This window comes from Oncorhynchus kisutch, linkage group LG6 (assembly GCF_002021735.2).
Source record: "Oncorhynchus kisutch isolate 150728-3 linkage group LG6, Okis_V2, whole genome shotgun sequence".
Taxonomy (NCBI): Eukaryota; Metazoa; Chordata; class Actinopteri; order Salmoniformes; family Salmonidae; genus Oncorhynchus; species Oncorhynchus kisutch.
The window spans coordinates 58947797-58973134 of NC_034179.2; the positions used below are offsets into that span (position 1 = coordinate 58947797).

General features: G+C 44.9%; 1 protein-coding gene across 1 annotated transcript in view; it reads left to right on the top strand.

Annotated features, from left to right (window-relative positions):
- Nucleotides 1–25338, top strand: part of LOC109891860 (probable phospholipid-transporting ATPase IA) — a 112800-nt gene that overhangs the window by 70595 nt on the left and 16867 nt on the right. The window contains exons 11-12 of the mRNA XM_031825954.1: nt 9306–9380; nt 20418–20540. Coding sequence (XP_031681814.1) covers nt 9306–9380; nt 20418–20540 — 198 coding nt within the window. The remainder of the gene's footprint in view (nt 1–9305; nt 9381–20417; nt 20541–25338) is intronic.

Consider the following 25338-nt stretch of genomic DNA (forward strand, 5'->3'; position numbering starts at 1 on the left):
CTAGTCATTGCCATTTTACCTGCTGTTGTTGTGTTAGCTGACTAGCTGTTGTTGTCTCACCTGTTGTTTTAGCTAGCTCTCCCAATCAAGACAAGCGATTACTTTATGCCTTGCAGTATGTCTCTCTCATATCAATATGCCTTGTATACTGTTGTTCAGGTTAGTTATCATTGTTTTAGTTTACAATGGAGCCCTTAGTTCCACTCCTCATACCTCCTTTGTCCCACCTCCCACACATGCGGTGACCTCACCCATTATAACCAGCATGTCCAGAGATACAACTTCTCTTATCATGACCCAGTGCCTGGGCTTACCTCCGCTGTACCCGCACCCCACCATACCCCTGTCTGCACATTATGCCCTGAATATATTCTACTACACCCATAAATCTGCTCCTTTTATTCCTTGTCCCCAACGCTCTAGGCGACCAGTTTTGATCGCCTTTAGCCGCACCCTCATCCTACTCCTTCTCTGTTCCTCGGGTGATGTGGAGGTAAATCCAGACCCTGCATGTCCCCAGGCACCCTCATTTGTTGACTTCTGTGATCGAAAAAGCCTTGGTTTCATGCATGTCAACATCAGAAGCCTCCTCCCTAAGTTTGTTTTACTCACTGCTTTAGCACACTCTGCCAACCCTGATGTCCTTGCCATGTCTGAATCCTGGCTTAGGAAGGCCACCAAAAATTCTGAGATTTCCATACCCAACTATAACACTTTCCGTCAAGATAGAACTGCCAAAGGGGGAGGAGTTGCAATCTACTGCAGAGATAGCCTGCAAAGTTCTGTCATACTTTCCAGGTCTATGCACATCTCATTTTAAAAATGAATCTCTCCAGAAATAAGTCTCTCACTGTTGCCGCCTGCTACCGACCCCCCTCAGCTCCCAGCTGTGCCCTGGACACCATCTGTGAATTGATCGCCCCCCATCTAGCTTCAGAGTTTGTTCTGTTTAGGTGACCTAAACTGGGATATGCTTAACACCCTGGCAGTCCTACAATCTAAGCTAGATGCTCTCAATCTCACACAAATCATCAAGGAACCCACCAGGTACAACCCTAAATCCGTAAACATGGGCACCCTAATAGACATTATCCTGACCAGCTTGCCCTCCAAATACACCTCCGCTGTCTTCAATCAGGATCTCAGCGATCACTGCCTCATTGCCTGTATCCGCTATGGGTCCGTGGTCAAACGACCACCCCTCATCACTGTCAAACACACCCTAAAACACTTCTGCGAGCAGGCCTTTCTAATCGACCTGGCCCGGGTATCCTGGAAGGATATTGACCTCATCCCGTCAGTTGAGGATGCCTGGTCATTCTTTAAAAGTAACTTCCTCACCATCTTAGACAAGCATGCTCCGTTCAAAAAATGCAGAACTAAGAACAGATATAACCCTTGGTTCACGGCAGACCTGACTGCCCTCGACCAGCACAAAAACATCCTGTGGCGGACTGCAATTGCATCGAATAGTCCCCGCGATATGCAACTGTCAGGAAAGCAAAGGCCAGCTTTTTCAAGCAGAAATTTGCATCCTGTAGCTCTAACTCCAAAAAGTTCTGGGACACTGTAAAGTCCATGGAGAACAAGAGCACCTCCTCCCAGCTGCCCACTGCACTGAGGCTAGGTAACACGGTCACCACCGATAAATCCGTGATAATCGAAAACTTCAACAAGCATTTCTCAACGGCTGGCCATGCCTTCCTCCTGGCGACTCCAACCTCAGCCAACAGCTCCAGCTCCCCCCCCCCCACAGCTACTCGACCAAGCCTCCCTAGCTTCTCCTTCACCCAAATCCAGGTAGCAGGTGTTCTGAAAAAGCTGCAAAACCTGGACCCATACAAATCAGCTGGGCTTGACAATCTGGACACTCTATTTCAAATCAAATCAAATCAAATTTTATTTGTCACATACACATGGTTAGCAGATGTTAATGCGAGTGTAGCGAAATGCTTGTGCTTCTAGTTCCGACAATGCAGTAATAACCAACAAGTAATCTAACTAACAATTCCAAAAAAAACTACTGTCTTATACACAGTGTAAGGGGATAAAGAATATGTACATAAGGATATATGAATGAGTGATGGTACAGAGCAGCATAGGCAAGATACAGTAGATGATATCGAGTACAGTATATACATATGAGATGAGTATGTAAACAAAGTGGCATAGTTAAAGTGGCTAGTGATACATGTATTACATAAGGATGCAGTCGATGATATAGAGTACAGTATATACGTATGCATATGAGATGAATAATGTAGGGTAAGTAACATTATATAAGGTAGCATTGTTTAAAGTGGCTAGTGATATATTTACTTCATTTCCTATCAATTCCCATTATTAAAGTGGCTGGAGTTGAGTCAGTGTCATTGTCAGTGTGTTGGCAGCAGCCACTCAATGTTAGTGGTGGCTGTTTAACAGTATGATGGCCTTGAGATAGAAGCTGTTTTTCAGTCTCTCGGTCCCAGCTTTGATGCACCTGTACTGACCTCGCCTTCTGGATGATAGCGGGGTGAACAGGCAGTGGCTCGGGTGGTTGATGTCCTTGATGATCTTTATGGCCTTCCTGTAACATCGGGTGGTGTAGGTGTCCTGGAGGGCAGGTAGTTTGCCCCCGGTGATGCGTTGTGCAGACCTCACTACCCTCTGGAGAGCCTTACGGTTGAGGGCGGAGCAGTTGCCGTACCAGGCGGTGATACAGCCCGACAGGATGCTCTCGATTGTGCATCTGTAGAAGTTTGTGAGTGCTTTTGGTGACAAGCCGAATTTCTTCAGCCTCCTGAGGTTGAAGAGGCGCTGCTGCGCCTTCTTCACGATGCTGTCTGTGTGAGTGGACCAATTCAGTTTGTCTGTGATGTGTATGCCGAGGAACTTAAAACTTGCTACCCTCTCCACTACTGTTCCATCGATGTGGATAGGGGGGTGTTCCCTCTGCTGTTTCCTGAAGTCCACAATCATCTCCTTAGTTTTGTTGACGTTGAGTGTGAGGTTATTTTCCTGACACCACACTCCGAGGGCCCTCACCTCCTCCCTGTAGGCCGTCTCGTCGTTGTTGGTAATCAAGCCTACCACTGTTGTGTCGTCCGCAAACTTGATGATTGAGTTGGAGGCGTGCGTGGCCACGCAGTCGTGGGTGAACAGGGAGTACAGGAGAGGGCTCAGAACGCACCCTTGTTGAGGACAGCGGGGAGGAGATTTCTGAAACTGTCCGCCGCCATTGTCGCAACCCCTATTACCAGCCTGTCCAACCTGTCCTTCGTATCATCTGAGATCCCTAAGGATTGGAAAGCTGCCGCGGTCATCCCCCTCTTCAAAGGGGGAGACACCCTGGACCCAAACTGTTACAGACCTATATCCATCCTCCCCTGCCTATCTAAGGTCCTCGAAAGCCAAGTCAACAAACAGATCACTGACCATCTCAAATCCCACCGTACCTTCTCCGCTGTGCAATCTGGTTTCCGAGCTGGTCACGGGTGCACCTCAGCCACGCTCAAGTTACTAAACGATATCATAACCTGGCCAAGGCTTTCGACTCTGTCAATCACCATATTCTTATCGGCAGACTCAGTAGCCTCGGTTTTTCTAATGACTGCCTTGCCTGGTTCACCAACTACTTTGCAGACAGAGTTCAGTGTGTCAAATCGGAGGGCATGTTGTCCGGTCCTCTGGCAGTCTCTATGGGGGTACCACAGGGTTCAATTCTCGGGCCGACTCTTTTCTCTGTATATATCAATGATGTTGCTCTTGCTGCAGGCGATTCCCTGATCCACCTCTACGCAGACGACAACATTCTGTATACTTCTGGCCCTTCCTTGGACACTTTGCCATCTAACCTCCAAACAAGCTTCAATGCCATACAACACTCCTAGTAAAACCAAATGCATGCTTTTCAACCGTTCGCTGCCTGCACCCACACGCCCGACTAGCACCCTGGATGGTTCCGACCTAGAATATGTGGACATCTATAAGTACCTAGGTGTCTGGCTAGACTGCAAACGCTCCTTCCAGACTCATATCAAACATCTCCTATCCAAAATCAAATCTAGAGTCGGCTTTCTATTTCTCAACAAAGCCTCCTTCACTCACACCGCAAAACTTACCCTAGTAAAACTGACTATCCTACCGATCCTCGACTTCGGCGATGTCATTTACAAAATAGCTTCCAACACTCTACTCAGCAAACTGGATGTAGTTTATCACAGTGCCATCCGTTTTGTTACTAAAGCACCTTATACCACCCACCACTGCGACCTGTATGCTCTCGTCGGCTGGCCCTCGCTACATGTTCGTCGCCAGACCCTCTGGCTCCAGGTCATCTATATGCTAGGTAAAGCTCCGCCTTATCTCAGTTCACTGGTCACAATGGCAACACCCACCTGTAGCACGCGCTCCAGCAGGTGTATCTCACTGATCATCCCTAAAGCCAAAACCTAATTTGGCCGCCTTTCCTTCCAGTTCTCTGCTGCCTGTGACTGGAACGAATTGCAAAAATCTTTTATCTCCCTCACCAACTTTAAACATCTGCTATCTGAGCAGCTAACCGCTCGCTGCAGCTGTACATAGTCCATCGGTATATAGCCCACCCAATTTACCTACCTCAGCCCCATACTGTTTTTATTTTATTTACTTTTCTGCTCTTTTGCACACCAGTGTCTCTACCTGCACATGTTCATCTGATCATTTATCACTCCAGTGTTAATCTGCTAAATTGTAATTATTCACTCCTATGGCCTATTTACTGCCTACTGTTACGAATCCCTTTTGGCCCCAGTCTAGGGGGAGATGGTAACGAGACCCATAATATAACTCATGCAAATTATAATAGTGAAAAAGTAAAAGTGAGAATGAAATAACCACAGACAACTAAATTACCGTCAAACACATGGTTTATTAGAAGACACACGGTAATGGGGGGGGGGGGGGGGGGGGGGGGTCAGGAAAAGGGGCTGAGCTGGACCCAAGGAAAGCAATAATAAGTATTCAAAAACACCCCTAAGCTAGACTAGCCTATTTCAACAACAGCTAACTAACTAACCAAAAATACAGTGGGTGGTCCGCCCAGTTCTAACTAGTGTTTTTAACCAAGTTTACCTACGGGTAGTGTATGCCCATGGGCGACTTGTCTTGGTGCCCTCTTTTCCCACCAGCAAACAAACACAAACACCACAACCAAAACCAATACTCACAGGTGAGGACAAAGTGATATGGAGGTGCTCAAACAAAAGATAGCTCAATACATATAGAGCGATAGAGAGAAATCGTTGGAGAGGGTGAAACAGAGCGATCTACAGACATATGGCATTTACAGAGAGATTGAGCTCTAGAGCAAACAACTGACAGGGTTTTTAAACCAAGGGAAAGGAACTGTGATTGGATAGGAAACAGGAGGAGATGTGTCTTCTGATTGATGATTGATTGGGGAGTGATGATTTTCACCTGTGAGGGGAGAAAGGAGAGAAAAGAACACAGGATACATACACACACACCCACAGGATACCTGTATCCATAACACCTACCTCCTCATGCCTTTTGTACACAATGTATATAGATTTTTTTTTCTACTATGTTATTGACTTGTTTATTGTTTATTCCATGTGTAACTCTGTTGTTGTCTGTTCACACTGCTATGCTTTATCTTGGCCAGGTCACAGTTTTAACTTGTTCTCAACCAACCTGCCTGGTTAAATAAAGGTTAAATAAAAAAAATAAAAAGAGAGAACAGTCTATGACTTGGGTAATTGGAGTCTTTGACAATTTTTTGGGCCTTCTGACTCCGTCTAGTATATAGGTCCTGGATGTCAGGAAGCTTGGGCCGTACACACTACCCTCTGTACCGCCTTACGGTCAGATGCCAAGCAGTTGCTATACCAGGCGGTGATGCAACCGGTCAGGATGCTCTCGATGGTGGAGCTGTAGAAGCTTTTGAGGATCTGGGGACCCATGCCATATCTTTTCAGTCTCCTAGGGGGAAAAGGCATTGTCGCGCTCTCTTCACAACTATCTTGGTGTGTTTGGACCATGATAGTTCGTTGGTGATGTGGACACCAAGGAACTTAACTCTCAACCTGCTCCATTTCAACCCCGTCAATGTTTTGGGGGCCTGTTCGGCCCTTCTTTTCCTATAGTCTACAATCAGGTCCTTTGTATTGCTCACATTGAGGGAGATGTTGTTGTCCTGGCCCCACACTGGCAGGTCTCTGACCTCCTCCCTATAGGCTGTGTCATCGTTGTCGATGATCAGGCCTACTACTGTTGTGTCGTCAACAAACTTAATGATGGTGTTTAATGATGGAGTTGTCCTTGGCCACGCAGTCATGGGTGAAGTCATGGGTGAACAGGGAGTACAGGAGAGGACTAAGCACACACACCTGAGGGGCCCCAGTGTTGAGGATCAGCGTGGCAGATGCATTGTTGCCTACCCCTACCACCTGTGGGTCAGGAAGTCCTGGATCCAGTTGCAGAGGGAGGTGTTTAGTCCCAGAGTCCTTAGCTTAGTGATGAGCGGGCGCTATGGTGTTGAATGCTGAACTGTAGTCAATGAGCAGCATTCTCACATAGGTGTTCCTTTTGTCCAGGTGCAAAAGGGCAGTGTGGAGTGCGATTGAGAGTCTGTCATTTGTTTATCTGTTGGGGCTGTATTGTGAATTGGAGTGGGTCTAGGGTTTCTGACATAATTGATGTGAGCCATGACCAGCTTTTCAAAGCACTTCATGACTACCGATATGAGTGCTACGGGCCGGTAATCATTTAGGCAGGTACCTTCGCTTTCTTGGCCACAGGGACTATTGTGGTTTGTTTGAAACATGTAGGAATTACAGACTTGGTCAGAGAAAGGTTGAAAATGTCAGTGAAGACACTTGCCAGTTGGTCCATGCATGCTTTGTGTACATGTCATGGTAATCCGTCTGGCCCCGCGGCTTTGTGAATGTTGACCAGTTTAAAGGTCTTGCTCACATCGGCTACGAAGACCGTGATCATGCAGTCGTCCAGAACAGCTGATGCTCTCATGCATGCTTCAGTGTTGCTTGCCTTGAAGTGAGCATAAAAGGCATTTAGCTCGTCTGGTAGGCTCGCTTCACTGGCAGCTTGCAGCTGGGTTTCCCTTTGTAGTCCTTAATAGTTTTCAAGCCCTACCACATCTGAAGAGCATCAGTGCCAGTGTACTAGGATTCAATCTTAGTCCTTTATTGACGCTTTGCCTGTTTGATGGTTCGTCTGAGGACATAATGCTATTTCTTATAAGTGTCCGGATTAGTGTCCTGCTTCTTGAAAGCGGCAGCTCTAGCCTTTAGCTCGGTGCAGATGTTGCCTGTCATCCATGGCTTCTGGTTGGTATATGTACGTACGGTCGCTGTGGGCACAACGTAGGTCGATGGACTTATTGATGAAGCTGGTGATTGAGGTGGTATACTCCTCAATGCCATTGGATGAATCCCGGAACATATTCCAGTCTGTGCTAGAAAAACATTCCTGTAGTGTAGCAGGTATATTGATTCCAGGTGAATCTCATGAAGCTGGTTGAGAGAATGCCAAGAGTGTGTCAAGCTGTCATCAAAGCAAAAAGTGGCTGCTTTGAAGAATCTCAAATATAACATATATTTTGATGTGTTTAACACTTGTTTGGTTACTACATGATTCCATATGTGTTATTTCATAGTTTTGATGATCAAAGAACCCTTTCTTCCAAAAATGTTTTAAAACTTGTTATGGCTGGGGGCAGTATTGAGTAGCTTGGATGAATAAGGTGCCCAGAGTAAACTGTCTGCTACTCAGGCCCAGTTGCTAATATATGCATATTATTAGTAGACTTGGATAGAAAACACTGAAGTTTCTAAAACTGTTTGAATGATGTCTGTGAGTATAACAGAACTCATATGGCAGGCAAAAACCTGAGAAAAAAATACAACCAGGAAGTGGGAAATCGGAGGTATGTAGTTTTTCAACTTATTGCCTATCGAATACACAGTGTCTATGGGGTCATATTGCACTTCCTACGGCTTCCACTAGATGTCAACAGTCTTTAGAACCTTGTTTGATGCTTCTACTGTGAGGAAGGGGGGAATGGGAGCTGAATGAGTCAGGACTCTGCCAGAGTGGCATGAGATGACCATGCACGTGCACGTGAGAGTTAGCTTGCGTTCCATTGCAATTCTACAGACAAAGGAATTCTCCAGTTGGAACATTATTGAAGATTTATGTTAAAAACATCCTTAAGATTGATTCTATACTTCGTTTGACATGTTTCTACAGACTGTAACGGAACTTTTGGACTTTTCGTCTGGCCTGTGCGTCATGAATTTGGATTACTGTGCTAAACGCACTAACAAAAAGGAGGTATTTGGACATAAATTATGGACTTTATCGAACAAATCAAACATTTATTGTGGAACTGGGATTCCTGGGAGTGCATTCTGAATAAGCTCATCAAATGTAAGTGAATATTTACAATGTTATTTCTGACTTTTGTTGACTCCACAACATGGCGGTTATCTGTATGGCTTGTTTTTGTGTCTGAGCACTGTACTCTGATTTTTACATGGTGTGCTTTTTCGGTAAAGCTTTTTTGAAATCTGACACAGCGGTTGCATTAAGGAGAATTGAATCTATAATTCCATGCATAATAGTTGTATCTTTTATCAATGTTTATTATGAGTATTTCTGTAAATTGATGTGGCTCTCTGCAAAATCACCAGATGTTTTGGAACTATTAAACATAACGCGCCAATGTAAACTCAGATTTTTCTATATAAATATGAACTTTATCGAACAAAACATACATGTATTGTGTAACATGAAGTCCTATGAGTCATCTGATGAAGATCATCAAAGGTTAGTGATAAATTTTATCTCTATTTGTGCTTTTTGTGACTCTCTTTGGCTGGAAAAATGGCTGTGTTTTTCTGTGACTGGGTGCTGACCTAACATAATAGTTTGGTGTGCTTTCGTCCTAAAGCCTTTTTGAAGTCGGACACTGTGGTGGGATTACCAACAAATGTTTCTTTAAAATGGTGTAAAATACTTCTATGTTTGAGGAATTTTAATTATGAGATTTCTGTTGTTTTGAATTTGGTGCCCTGCACTTTCACTGGCTGTTGTCATTTCGATCCCGTTAGCGGGATTCAAGCCATAAGAAGGACCCTTGTATTCAGATCAAAGCGGTTCTTGGTAGAACCCTATCCTTTTTTTCTAAGAGTGCAGTAAAGGGCATATTGCTTAATGTCAAGTGATGGAAAAACATGCATCCAAACGGGAAGGGGACGAGACCAAATGTCTTCTTTTCTCTGCTCTTTTGTCTCCTTCAGATCTGGTTTGCCTTTGTCAACGGATTCTCTGGTCAGATTCTGTTTGAACGCTGGTGCATCGGCCTGTACAATGTGGTGAGTGTTCATCTGATTTACTCTCCTCTCTCCATTACTGTGAAAGAGCCTGTTTTATAATTCTCCTCCTCTGTTGCTCTCTGGCAAGAAAACGGATTTGCTGTGGCACCCCAGACGTGTTCCCCTTACTGCAGGACCATATCATCATATCCTGAGACATTTCCCATATATTTATGACCTGCTGTTAAGTCCATATTCCCCTCGTGCCCCAAACTATGTACTGACTGTGGAAAGAACAACAGCCTCGCATGCCCCCAAAGAGTGTAGTTAGCGAAGGTGGTCATTTGTGAATGATAAAGGAACAGGTTGACTAGAACAGCACACAACCAGCTCTGGGCAACTGATGTCTCACAGGGTTCGGTTTTGGATCTAATGAACCTATGTTTCTTGTCTGTCAAATGAAATGAGTGAACGGGTGGAAAGAATGTGTATTTTAACACTGCAACGAAAAATGTGAATAGTACATTGTTTGGGTTTCAACGAGTTGACGTGTAGTTTTACACCTTTTATTAAAGATATACCCCAAATCCATAAACAAAAGCGAGTGAGGGAAGTGAGAGGAGAGAAGTGCCCGCACACCGTTGACGGGAACGCTAAAGGAAGTGATTTCATCGTCGACCAAGAAATTAGAACATTAGTCACCGCTCTGGCTGTTTTTTTAAAGCAACCACAGTGTATGGGGTGGTGGGCTATTCTTTCACTTTATCTAAAATGCAGGGAAATTCCACCGGCTCTGTGGAAGTCTGTTGGAGGCATTGGGCCGAATCCGCCCCTCAATGGCAATGCTCGGCACCCTGAATGAGAAACGATGCAGTGGAGCATGTCCTCCTGCATCCCACCAGCCCCAGCCTGCAGTCTGGAGCCTGCAGATGGGCCAATGGGGAACTCACACCACTGACCCGCAGAGTCCCCACTCTGTTCTCTCATTCTTCTCTCTCTTCTCTCTCTCTCAGCAGCTGCTTCAGAGTTAAACATTACAACACCACATAGACATTACACTAGCTCTGCGAACATACCTGCTAACTAGTCAAGGGCGTCGCAGATGTTTGTCTGAGATGGCTTTTGCATATGAATGGAGTGTGTCGAATCAAAATAAAACTCCAAACGTGCTACACGCTCAACAGCCTCCACTCAATAGAATCAGGGCAAGTCATAACTTCAGCATATGGCAATCAATGCAAAAGATTTTTTTTGTTTTCATTAGGCTGTGTTCACTGTTTACAAAACAAAAAACAGTTTACAATGTTCACAAATGTGGGATGAACTGGCCATGAACTATCTAATGGACAATGATGTACAGTGGGGCAAAAAGGTATTTAGTCAGCCACCAATTGTGCAAGTTCTCCCACTTAAAAAGATGAGAGAGGCCTGTAATTTTCATAATAGTTACACTTCAACTATGACAGACAAAATGAGGAAAAAAATCCAGATAATCACATTGTAGGATTTTTAATGAATTTATTTGCAAATTATGGTGGAAAATAAGTATTTGGTCACCTACAAACAAGCAAGATTTCTGGCTCTCACAGACTTCTTCTTTAAGAGGTTCCTCTGTCCTCCACTCGTTACCTGTATTAATGGCACCTGTTTGAACTTGTTATCAGTATAAAAGACACCTGTCCACAACCTCAAACAGTCACACTCCAAACTCCACTATGGCCAAGACCAAAGAGCTGTCAAAGGACACCAGAAACAAAATTGTAGACCTGCACCAGGCTGGGAAGACTGAATCTGCAATAGGTAAGCAGCTTGGTTTGAGCAATTATTAGGAAATGGAAGACATACAAGACCACTGATAATCTCCCTCGATCTGGGGCTCCATGCAAGATCTCAGCCCTTGGGGTCAAAATGATCACAAGAACGGTGAGCAAAAATCCCAGAACCACACGGGGGGACCTAGTGAATGACCAGCAGAGAACTGGGACCAAAGTAACAAAGCCTACCATCAGTAACACACTACGCCGCCAGGGACTCAAATCCTGCAGTGCCAGACGTGTCCCCCTGCTTAAGCCGGTACATGTCCAGGCCCGTCTGAAGTTTGCTAGAGAGCATTTGGATGATCCAGAAGAAGATTGGGAGAATGTCATATGGTCAGATGAAACCAAAATATAACTTTTTGGTAAAAACTCAACTCGTCGTGTTTGGAGGACAGAGAATGCTGAGTTGCATCTAAAGAACACCATGCCTACTGTGAAGCATGGGGGTGGAAACATCATGCTTTGGGGCTGTTTTTCTGCAAAGGGACCAGGACGACTGATCCGTGGAAAGGAAAGAATGAATGGGGCCATGTATTGTGAGATTTGAGTGAAAACCTCCTTCCATCAGCAAGGGCATTGAAGATGAAATGTGGCAGGGTCTTTCAGCATGACAATGATCCCAAACACACCGCCCGGGTAACGAAGGAGTGGCTTCGTAAGAAGCATTTCAAGGTCCTGGAGTGGCCTAGCCAGTCTCCAGATCTCAACCCCATAGAAAATCTTTGGAGGGAGTTGAAAGTCCGTGTTGCCCAGCAACAGCCCCAAAACATCACTGCTCTAGAGGAGATCTGCATGGAGGAATGGGCCAAAATACCAGCAACAGTGTGTGAAATCCTTGTGAAGACTTACAGAAAACATTTGACCTCTGTTATGGCCAACAAAGGGTATATAACAAAGTATTGAGAAACTTTTTTTTATTTTCCACCATAATTTGCAAATAAATTCATTAAAAATCCTACAATGTGATTTTCTGGGGAGAAAAAAATCTAATTTTGTCTGTTATAGTTGAAGTGTACTTTTGATGAAAATTACAGGCCTCTCTCATCTTTTTAAGTGGGAGGACTTGCACAATTGGTGGCTGACTAAATACATTTTTGCCCCACTGTATATGGAGAGGCTTTGAAGCCACTGATTGGCATATTGGCACTCCAAAGTAGGAGTAGACCTCCATAGGAATGAATGGAATTCTACAGTATTTCAATTACATCTATTTAAGTATTTTTGTTGTTGTGGTGGGACAGTAACATTAGTAATCTTTAAAAAAAATGTTTTGAAGGAAAATGTTTTTAGATTTTTATTTTATTTATATGTTTAGATCACCATAATATCACCATAATATAATAATATTATTATTTCAAAGTATGCATTACATCAATGATGTTTCTAGAGACAATATCTCTCTCTTCATCACTCAATACCTAGGTTTGCCTCCACTGTATTCACATCCTACCATACCTTTGTCTGTACATTATACCTTGATGCTATTTTATCGCCCCCAGGAAACCTCCTTTTACGCTCTGTTCCAGACGTTCTAGACGACCAATTCTTATTGCTTTTAGCCGTACCCTTATTTTACTCCTCCTCTGTTCCTCTGGCGATGTAGAGGTGAATCCAGGCCCTGCAGTGCCTAGCTATACTCCTATTCCCCAGGCGCTCTCTTTTGACGACTTCTGTAACCGTAATAGCCTTGGTTTCATGCATGTTAACATTAGAAGCCTCCTCCCTAAGTTTGTTCTATTCACTGCTTTAGCACACTCTGCCAACCCGGATGTTCTAGCTGTGTCTGAATCCTGGCTTAGGAAGACCACCAAAAATTCGGAAATTTTAATCCCGAACTACAACATTTTCAGACAAGATAGAACTGCCAAAGGGGGCGGTGTTGCAATCTTACTGCAAAGATAGCCTGCAGAGTTCTGTCCTACTATCCAGGTCTGTACCCAAACAATTTGAACTTCTACTTTTAAAAATTCACCTCTCTAAAAACAAGTCTCTCACCGTTGCCGCCTGCTATAGACCACCCTCTGCCCCCAGCTGTGCTCTGGACACCGTATGTGAACTGATTGCCCCCCATCTAACTTCAGAGCTCGTGCTGCTAGGCGACCTAAACTGGAACATGCTTAAACACCCCAGCCATCCTACAATCTAAACTTGATGCCCTCAATCTCACACAAATTATCAATGAACCTACCAGGTACCTCCCCAAAGCCTTAAACACGGGCACCCTCATAGATATCATCCTAACCAACTTGCCCTCTAAATACACCTCTGCTGTCTTCAACCAAGATCTCAGCGATCACTGCCTCATTGCCTGCATCCGTAATGGGTCAGCGGTCAAACGACCTCCACTCATCACTGTCAAACGCTCCCTGAAACACTTCAGCGAGCAGGCCTTTCTAATCGACCTGGCCGGGGTATCCTGGAAGGATATTGATCTCATCCCGTCAGTAGAGGATATATTTTTTAAATGCCTTCCTAACCATCTTAAATAAACATGCCCCATTCAAGAGATTTAGAACCAGGAACAGATATAGCCCTTGGTTCTCCCCAGACCTGACTGCCCTTAACCAACACAAAATTAGCATCGAACAGCCCCCGTGATATGCAGCTGTTCAGGGAAGCTAGAAACCATTATACACAGGCAGTTAGAAAAGCTAAGGCAAAAAGTTCTGGGACACTGTAAAGTCCATGGAGAATAAGAACACCTCCTCCCAGCTGCCCACTGCACTGAAGATAGGAAACACTGTCACCACTGATAAATCCACCATAATTGAGAATTTCAATAAGCATTTTTCTATGGCTGGCCATGCTTTCCACCTGGCTACTCCTACCCCGGTCAACAGCACTGCACCCCCCACAGCAACTGGTGGTGGGTAAAACATTTAAACGTGTTAACCCTCGCAAAGCTGCAGGCCCAGATGGCATCCCCAGCCGCGCCATCAGAGCATGCACAGACCAGCTGGCTGGTGTGTTTACGGACATATTCAATCAATCCCTATCCCAGTCTGCTGTTCCCACATGCTTCAAGAGGGCCACCATTGTTCCTGTTCCCAAGAAAGCTAAGGTAACTGAGCTAAACGACTACCGCCCCGTAGCACTCACTTCCGTCATCATGAAGTGCTTTGAGAGACTAGTCAAGGAGCATATCACCTCCACCCTACCTGACACCCTAGACCCACTCCAATTTGCTTACCGCCCAAATAAGTCCACAGACGATGCAATCTCAACCACACTGCACACTGCCCTAACCCATCTGGACAAGAGGAATAACTATGTGAGAATGCTGTTCATCGACTACAGCTCGGCATTTAACACCATAGTACCCTCCAAGCTCCAAACAACGACGAGACGGCCTACAGGGAGGAGGTGAGGGCCCTCGGAGTGTGGTGTCAGGAAAATAACCTCACACTCAACGTCAACAAAACTAAGGAGATGATTGTGGACTTCAGGAAACAGCAGAGGGAACACCCCCCTATCCACATCGATGGAACAGTAGTGGAGAGGGTAGCAAGTTTTAAGTTCCTCGGCATACACATCACAGACAAACTGAATTGGTCCACCCACACAGACAGCATCGTGAAGAAGGCGCAGCAGCGCCTCTTCAACCTCAGGAGGCTGAAGAAATTCGGCTTGTCACCAAAAGCACTCACAAACTTCTACAGATGCACAATCGAGAGCATCCTGGCGGGCTGTATCACCGCCTGGTACGGCAACTGCTCCGCCCACAACCGTAAGGCTCTCCAGAGGGTAGTGAGGTCTGCACAACGCATCACCGGGGGCAAACTACCTGCCCTCCAGGACACCTACACCACCCAATGTTACAGGAAGGCCATAAAGATCATCAAGGACAACAACCACCCGAGCCACTGCCTGTTCACCCCGCTATCATCCAGAAGGCGAGGTCAGTACAGTTGCATCAAAGCTGGGACCGAGAGACTGAAAAACAGCTTCTATCTCAAGGCCATCAGACTGTTAAACAGCCACCACTAACATTGAGTGGCTGCTGCCAACACACTGACTCACTTTAATAATGGGAATTGATGGGAAATTATGTAAAATATATCACTAGCCACTTTAAACAATGCTACCTAATTTAATGTTTACATACCCTACATTATTCATCTCATATGTATACGTATATACTGTACTCTATATCATCTACTGCATCTTTATGTAATACATGTATCACTAGCCACTTTAACTATGCCACTTTGTTTACATACTCATCTCATATGTATATACTGTACTCGATACCATCTACTGTATCTTTTCTATGCCGCTCTGTACCATCACTCATTCATATATCTTTATGTACATATTCTTTATCCCCTTACACTTGTGTGTATAAGACAGTAGTTTTGGAATTGTTAGTTAGATTACTTGTTGGTTATTACTGCATTGTCGGAACTAGAAGCAAAAGCATTTCGCTACACTCGAATTAACATCTGCTAACCATGTGTATGTGACAAATAAAATTTGATTTGATTTGAACTCGCCCAAGCCTTCCCCATTTCTCCTTCTCCCAAATCCGTTCAGCTGATGTTCTGAAAGAGCTGCAAAATCTGGACCCCTACAAATCAGCCGGGCTAGACAATCTGGACCCTTTCTTTCTAAAAATGATCTGCCGAAATTGTTGCCACCCCTATTACTAGCCTGTTCAACCTCTCTTTCGTGTCTTCTGAGATTCCCAAAGATTGGAAAGCAGCTGCGGTCATCCCCCTCTTCAAAGGGGGGGACACTCTTGACCCAAACTGCTACAGACCTATATCTATCCTACCATGCCTTTCTAAGGTCTTCGAAAGCCAAGTCAACAAACAGATTACCGACCATTTCGAATCTCACCATACCTTCTCTGCTATGCAATCTGGTTTCAGAGCTGGTCGTGGATGCACCTCAGCCACGCTCAAGGTCCTAAACGATATCTTAACCGCCATCGATAAGAAACATTACTGTGCAGCCGTATTCATTGATCTGGCCAAGGCTTTCGACTCTGTCAATCACCACATCCTCATCGGCAGACTCGACAGCCTTGGTTTCTCAAATGATTGCCTCGCCTGGTTCACCAACTACTTCTCTGATAGAGTTCAGTGTGTCAAATTGGAGGGTCTGCTCTCCGGACCTCTGGCAGTCTCTATGGGGGTGCCACAGGGTTCAATTCTACTCTTCTCTGTATACATCAATGAGGTCGCTCTTGCTGCTGGTGAGTCTCTGATCCACCTCTACGCAGACGACACCATTCTGTATACTTCTGGCCCTTCTTTGGACACTGTGTTAACAACCCTCCAGGCAAGCTTCAATGCCATACAACTCTCCTTCCGTGGCCTCCAATTGCTCTTAAATACAAGTACAACTAAATGCATGCTCTTCAACCGATCGATACCTGCACCTGCCCGCCTGTCCAACATCACTACTCTGGACGGCTCTGACTTAGAATACGTGGACAACTACAAATACTTAGGTGTAAACTCTCCTTCCAGACCCATATCAAACATCTCCAATCCAAAGTAAAATCTAGAATTGGCTTCCTATTTCGCAACAAAGCATCCTTCACTCATGCTGCCAAACATACCCTTGTAAAACTGACCATCTTACCAATCCTCGACTTTGGCGATGTCATTTACAAAATAGCCTCCAATACCCTACTCAACAAATTGGATGCAGTCTATCACAGTGCAATCCGTTTTGTCACCAAAGCCCCATATACTACCCAACATTGCGACCTGTACGCTCTCGTTGTCTGGCCCTCGCTTCATAGTCGTCGCCAAACCCACTGGCTCCATGTCATCTACAAGACCCTGCTAGGTAAAGTCCCCCCTTATCTCAGCTCGCTGGTCACCATAGCATCTCCCACCTGTAGCACACGCTCCAGCAGGTATATCTCTCTAGTCACCCCCAAAACCAATTCTTTCTTTGGCCGCCTCTCCTTCCAGTTCTCTGCTGCCAATGACTGGAACGAACTACAAAAATCTCTGGAACTGGAAACACTTATCTCCCTCACTAGCTTTAAGCACCAACTGTCAGAGCAGCTCACATATTACTGCACCTGTACATAGCCCACCTATAATTTAGCCCAAACAACTACCTCTTTCCCTACTGTATTTAACTTATTTATTTATTTTGCTCCTTTGCACCCCATTATTTTTATTTCTAATTTGCACATTCTTCCATTGCAAATCTACCATTCCAGTGTTTTACTTGCTATATTGTATTTACTTTGCCACCATGGCCTTTTTTTGCCATTACCTCCCTTATCTCACCTCATTTGCTCACATCGTATATAGACTTGTTTATACTGTATTATTGACTGCATGTTTGTTTTACTCCATGTGTAACTCTGTGTCGTTGTATGTGTCGAACTGCTTTGCTTTATCTTGGCCAGGTCGCAATTGTAAATGAGAACTTGTTCTCAACTTGCCTACCTGGTTAAATAAAGGTGAAATAAATAAATAAATACAAATTAAGGTGTCTGTAATATAATAAACATGTAGACATTAAGACATGCATTTCTATAGCTTCCAAAATATGTTTTACAATGGTGAGGGAGTGCCAAGATGGACGCGTGGTGGCTTTAACATCTAGTGTATAAATAATTTGCTAATGGACAGGATGAATTTTATCTTATTGTTGATCCTTTTCTTGGTATTGTTTGTCCCATAGTAAGCAAACTGTTTCTTTCCAGACTTTTCTCACATTTTGTTACGTCACAGCCTTATTCTAAAATAATTTAAACTGTTCTACACACAATACCCCATAATGACAAAGCAAAAACAGTAAAAAAAAAAAAAAAGTTTGCAAATTTATACAAAATAACAAACCTGTAATATCACATCGACATAAGTTTTCAGACCCTTTACTCAGTACTGTTGAAGTACCTTTGACAGTGTTGAGTTTTCTTGCGCTACAAGCTTGGCACACTTGTATTTAGGGAGTTTCTCCCATTCTTCTCTGCAAATCCTCTCAAGCTCTGTCAGGTTGGATGGGTAGCATCGCTGCACAGCAATTTTCAGGTCTCTCCAGAGACGTTGGATCAGATTCAACTCCGGGCTCCGGCAGGGCCACTCAAGGACATTCACAGACTTGTCCTGAAGCCACTCCTGCGTTGTCTTGGCTGTGTGCTTAGGGTCCTGTTGGAAGGTGAACCTTCACCCCAGTCTGAGGTGCTGAGCACTCTGGAGCAGGTTTTCATCAAGGGTCTCTCTGTACTTTGATCCATTCATCTTTCCCTTTATCCTGACTAGTCTCCCAGTCCCTGCCGCTGAAAAACATCCCCACAGCATGATGCTGCCACCACCATGCTTCACCGTAGGGAGGTTTCCTCCAGATGTGACGCTTGGCATTCAGGCCAAAGAGTTCAATCTTGGTTTCATCAGACCGGAGAATCTTGTTTCTCATGGTCTGAGAGTCCTTTAGGTTTCTTTTGGCGAACTTCAGGCAGGCTGTCATGTGCCTTTTATGAGCCTTCCGCTGTCATGTGCCTTCCGTCTGGCCACTCTACCATGAAGGCCTGATTGGTGGAGTGCTGCAGAAATAGTGGTCCTTCTGGAAGGTTCTGCCATCTCCACAGAGGAACTGTGGAGCTCTGTCAGAGTGACCATCGGGTTCTTTGTCACCTCCCAGACCAAGGCCCTTCTCCCCCGATTGCTCAGTTTGACCGGGCGGCTAGCTCTAGGAAAAGTCTTGGTGGTTCCAAACTTCTTCCATTTAATAATGATGGAGGCCACTGTGTTCTTGGGGACCTTCAATGCTGCAGACATTTTTTGGTACCCTTCCCCAGCTCTGTGCCTCAACACAATCCTGTCTCTGAGCTCTTCGGACAATTCCTCTGACCTCATGGCTTGTTTTTTTCTCTGACATGCACTGTAAACTGTGGGACCTTATATAGACAGGTGTGTGCCTTTCCAAATCATTTACAATCAAGTTGTTGAAACATCTCAAGGATTATCACTGGAAACAGGATGCACCTGAGCTCAAATTTGAGTCTGATAGCAATGGGTCTGACTACTTGTTTTTTTTCTTCTAAAAACTTGTTTATGCTTTGTCATTATGGGGAATAGTGTGTAGATTGATGAAGGATAAAAATAAGTAATCCATTTTAGAATAAGGCTGTAACGTAACAAAATATGGAAAAAGTCAAGGGATTCGAATACTTTCCGAATGCACTGTACACAGTGCTGTGAAAAAGTATTTGCCCCTTTCTTATTCTCTTTTTTTGTTGCATATTTCTGACGCAGAATGTTATCAAATCTTCAACCATAACCTAATATTAGATAAAGGGAACCTGAGGAAACAAACACAAAATGTTGATACTTATTTCATTTATTTAATTAACAAAGTTATGCAACACCCAATGCCCCTCTGTGGAAAAGTAATTCCCCCTTACACTCAATAACTGGTTGTGCCGTCTTTATCTGGTTGTGCTCTGTATCAGAGAATTCTAAAGGAGAATGTCAGGTCATCCATCCGTGAGCTGAAGCGCAGCTGTGTCATGCAGCAGGACAATGATCCTAAACACACAATAAAGTCTACATCAGAATGGCTGAAAAGCAGCACATTTAAAGTTCTGGAATGGCCTAGTCAAAGTCCAGACCTAATCCCGAATTGAGATGTTGTGGCCGGACCTGAAACGATCCGTTCATGCTCGAAAACCCACAAATGTTGCTGAGTTAAAGCAGTTCTACATGGAAGAGTGGGCCAAAATTCCTCCACAGCAATGTGAGACTGATCAACAACTACAGGAAGCGTTTGGATGCAGTCACTGCAGATAAAGGCGGCACAACCAGTTGTTGAGTGTAAGGGGACAATAACTTTTTCACACAGAGGCATTGGGTGTCGCATAACTTTGCTTATTAAATAAATGAAAAAAGTATCAATATATTGTTTTATTTGTGTTTATCTAATATTATGTTTTGGTTTAAGATCTGATCAAATTCAGTGTCCAAAATATTCAAAAATGTAGAAAATCAGAAAGGGGGCAAATACTTTGCTGAATAGGACATCATTACGGTCCGTGTTTTCACTAATGCAGTAATGGAATCAATTATGTCTTGAAGGTCCTTGTGATTATGAAAAGCCTGGCTTTCATTAGGTTACTCACTGAGGAAAGATAAGACTATTTCCCCATCCAACATTGTATCTGATAGCGTCTTTGCTAACAGGCCGTTAGTTGTGTCTACTGGGATTTTGAGTTGATTAACTTTATCCTCACTTCTGGGTTTTGTGATGGGACATGTTGAACAATGCAAAACAGTGTGGTTTCATTTGGCATGTGTGTTTGTGTGTTTAGATTTTCACCGCTCTGCCTCCTCTCACTCTGGGAATATTTGAACGCTCATGCAGGAAAGAGAACATGTTGAAGTACCCAGAACTCTACAAAACCTCCCAGAATGCCTTGGGTTTCAACACCAAGGTAGGTCTATGTCTGAACTTTAGAGATTCCTTCATTTTCTGTCATTCCACTTTTACCCCTCATGTTGTTTGTCTGGGCCACATTTCCATTCATAGTGTAGTAAACTCTTAAGTATTAAGTATTTTCTAAGCTTAAATAGGTTTACTAAAGTTTACTTAGCACAAACAAAAAGGGAGATATAAGACTGCAATCAACCAGGCGTTTTCTTTTTCTTCTAACCTCTGTTCTGTCTCCAAATTGACATCCTTTACACACAATGGAGACCTGATAAGCTCCGAAATGCTCCAAACTGATTTTAGGTCAGTCTAATGACAGAGAATGAATCTGCTCGTCTGTCCCAATTGGTCCGTCTTACACGTGGGGTCTCTCCACATAATGATCACCAGTCTTACCAGGTTCAGTGGTCAGAGGGTGTCTGCCTGACTGTCTCTCTGTCTATTGGGGGGGCTGTCTGTTAGCTTTCCCCTGCTGTCTGTTAACAAAGATGTCTCCCCTTCTCCATGCCTGCCCCCCTTCTACGGCCTTTAACCCCCCATCCACGGCACACCTAGCCCCCTTACTTTACAGGCGTGGAGACCCGGTTAGTGCCGCATGGAGACAGATTAAAGCCCGAGTGGCCATGGAGGTCAGGGGCGACAGGGGGAGTGGGGAGATAGCGGGCCATAGAGAGGGGTGGAGGTTAAAGGGAGAGATAAACCACATAAACTGTGGAAAATTATGATTGTTTTTTAAGCAAGGGGCTGTCTGAACTGGCCTTCTTGCCTGGTCGGGCTGGTTTAGCGTAAGTACTGTAAATAAGATAACCCCAGTCTACTGGTCTCTCCCCAGAGAGTTAGTCTGCATGAGGTCAGTCACCTCACAGTTAGAGTTGACCCATGGACCTCAGCCGGCATGTCCCCCTCACAGCTTTTATTTCTGTTTGGGTGAGAGAAGGGCTCCATATGGCCAAGTGTTATATGACCCTCCAGGGAATAGCAGGGTGACATTGTGCAAGGCAGGCCGCAGTCTCAGTTTTGTGGTTTCAAGTTGCCCTGCAAATCAAGACTGACTTGTTGAATTGGTTTTCCTCCATTTTCGTTTGACCCCTTGCTAAAGCCCTGTAACAATGACTTGTCCAGGTCACCGTGGTGTTTTCACTGGCCTGTCCACGCTTTCCCTCAGAAAAATGTCCATGGCCCGAGGCAAGGTGCAAAAATCCAGCAGGAATTTGCCCGAAACCCCTTTCTATCTGCACGCCTGTCTCTTTTGTACACGACAGATACTGTCTGAGCGAATTAGGAGGTAAGAGAGAGAGGGCCAGGGAAGGGTGTGAAATATTTCAGGCGTCGCCGCCTGCACCACTGTGTCCCCTTTCATTTTTAATTGCATTTTCCTGACACTTAAGTCACTCTAATAAACCTCAGTCCCCCGATGTGGCCCCCAGTAATTACACCGCCTCATCATTTCCCTCCATTTACTCCTCCCCCACTCCCTCCTCTCGTCCCTCGCTTTGCGCAACAGCATTAAAGAGGAAGGACAGGAAATATTTGGCCCGATATAAACGACATCCTTTCATGCTTTTTTAAGCAATTAGGTGCCGCACAATGGGCCCGAATCTTTTAGCCAGGGCACGGACATGGACGGGCCGGCATTCATGCCAAAGTTCTTAGCAACCTGCCGGGATACAGCGGTGGGGGGAGGGGAGTGAGGCTTCACTATGACAAATGATTATGAACATTTATTGATTTCATTAGCATTCATTAGGGTGCTGGGCATTTATAAAGGCTTATTGTTCCACACTGTGTTGTGTTGGGGCAGAGTGAGGACGGTGATGTGAGGTGGGGTTATTGTTCCACACTGTGTTGTGTTGGGGCAAAGTGACGAGGGTGATGTGAGGTGGGGTTATTGTTCCACACTGTGTTGTGTTGGGGCAGAGTGAGGAGGGTGATGTGAGGTGGGGTTATTGTTCCACACTGGGTTCTGTTGGGGCAGAGTGAGGAGGGTGATGTGAGGTGGGGTTATTGTTCCACACTGTGTTGTGTTGTGGAAGAGTGAGGACGGTGATGTGAGGTGGGGTTATTGTTCCACACTGGGTTGTGTTGGGGAAGAGTGAGGACGGTGATGTGAGGTGGGGTTATTGTTCCACACTGGGTTGTGTTGGGGCAGAGTGAGGAGGGTGATGTGAGGTGGGGTTATTGTTCCACACTGGGTTGTGTTGGGGCAGAGTGAGGAGGGTGATGTGAGGTGGGGTTGTTGTTCCACACTGGGTTGTGTTGGGGCAGAGTGAGGAGGGTGATGTGAGGTGGGGTTGTTGTTCCACACTGGGTTGTGTTGGGGAAGAGTGAGGACGGTGATGTGAGGTGGGGTTATTGTTCCACACTGGGTTGTGTTGGGGCAGAGTGAGGACGGTGATGTGAGGTGGGGTTGTTGTTCCACACTGGGTTGTGTTGGGGCAGAGTGAGGAGGGTGATGTGAGGTGGGGTTGTTGTTCCACACTGGGTTGTGTTGAGGGTGATGTGAGGTGGGGTTGTTGTTCCACACTGGGTTGTGTTGGGGCAGAGTGAGGAGGGTGATGTGAGGTGGGGTTATTGTTCCACACTGTGTTGTGTTGTGGAAGAGTGAGGAGGGTGATGTGAGGTGGGGTTATTGTTCCACACTGGGTTGTGTTGGGGAAGAGTGAGGACGGTGATGTGAGGTGGGGTTATTGTTCCACACTGGGTTGTGTTGGGGCAGAGTGAGGAGGGTGATGTGAGGTGGGGTTATTGTTCCACACTGGGTTGTGTTGGGGCAGAGTGAGGAGGGTGATGTGAGGTGGGGTTATTGTTCCACACTGGGTTGTGTTGGGGCAGAGTGAGGAGGGTGATGTGAGGTGGGGTTGTTGTTCCACACTGGGTTGTGTTGGGGAAGAGTGAGGACGGTGATGTGAGGTGGGGTTGTTGTTCCACACTGGGTTGTGTTGGGGCAGAGTGAGGACGGTGATGTGAGGTGGGGTTGTTGTTCCACACTGGGTTGTGTTGGGGCAGAGTGAGGAGGGTGATGTGAGGTGGGGTTGTTGTTCCACACTGGGTTGTGTTGAGGGTGATGTGAGGTGGGGTTGTTGTTCCACACTGGGTTGTGTTGGGGCAGAGTGAGGAGGGTGATGTGAGGTGGGGTAGGGGTGGTGGAGACAGGGACAGAGGGGAAAGTTGTAGGCTACTTGCCAGTTGAGGCTAATTGGGCTTAAACGTGTAATTGTAGCATTGGAAGATAATCTATAACACATTGAACCACAGAGATGGGGGGGGGGGGTACATCCATCGGATGTAGTTATCACAATATACTAGCCATATCAAAGATTCAAATGCTGGGCATAATATTGTGTATAATACCTACAATACATTTTGTAGTGATTCCTATGTTGTTGATGTGAAGAATATTTGTTGGTCCGTGGTGTGTAATGACGAGCAACCAGACGTTGATGAAAGAAGTTAATGGGGGCTGTTTTGTTAGACTTCAGTGCGGCTTTTGACATTATTGATCATAGTCTGTTGCTGGAAAAACGTATGTTTTATGGCTTTACACCCCCTGCTATATTATGGTTAAAGAGCTACCTGTCTAACAGAACACAGAGGGTGTTTTTTAATGGAAGCCTCCAACAAATGGAAGCCGCCAACAAAATCCAGGTAGAATCAGGAATTCCTCAGGGCAGCTGTCTAGGCCCCTTACTTTTTTCAATCTTTACTAACGACATGCCACTGGCTTTGAGTAAAACCAGTGCGTCTATGTATGCAGATGACTCAACACTATACACGTCAGCTACCACAGCGACTGAAATGACAGCAACACTTAAAGAGTTGCAGTTAGTTTCAGAATGGGTTGCAAGGAATAAGTTAGTCCTAAATATTTCAAAAACTAAAAGCATTGTATTTGGGACAAATCATTCCCTAAACCTCAACTAAATACTGTAATGAATAATGTGGAAATTGAGCAAGTTGAGAAGACTAAACTGCTTGAAATATCCCTGGAATATAAACTGTCATGTTCAAAACATATTGATACAACAGTAGCTAGAATGGGGAGAACTCGGTCTAAAGTAAAGTGTTACTCTGCATTTCTAACAGCACTATAAACAAAGCAGGTCCTACAGGCCCTAGTTTTGTCGCACCTGGACTACAGTTCAGTCGTGTGGTCAGGTGCCACAAAGAGGGACTTTGTGAGAATTGTAATTGTAATTGCCACAAATAGGGAATTGTAATTGGCTCAGAACAGGGCAGCACGGCTGGCCTTGGATGTACACAGAGAGCTAACATTGTCAATCTCTCCTGGGTCAAAGTGGAGGAGAGAATAACTTCATCACTGCGTGTATTTATGAGAGGTATTGACATGTTAATGCACCGAGCTGTCAATTTGAACTACTGGCACACAGCTCCGACACCCATGCATACCCCAAAAGACATGCCACAAGAGGTCTCTTCACAGTCCACAAGTCCAGAACAGACTATGGGAGGCGCACAGTACTACATAGTGCCATGACTACATGGAACTATATTCCACATCAAGTAACTCATGCCAGCATTAAAATTTGATTTAAAAAACAGATCAAAATACACCTTATGGAACAGCGGGGACTGTGAAGCAACACAAACATAGACATATGCATGCAAACACAGAATAACATATGCACTATACACACATGTACACATGGATTTTGTGTTATAGATATGTGGTAGTAGAGTAGAGGCTTGAGGGCACACACTTAATATGTTGTGAAATCTGTTATGAATGTATTGTAATGTTTTTAAAATGTATAATTGCTGATTTTGCTGGACCCCAGGAAGAG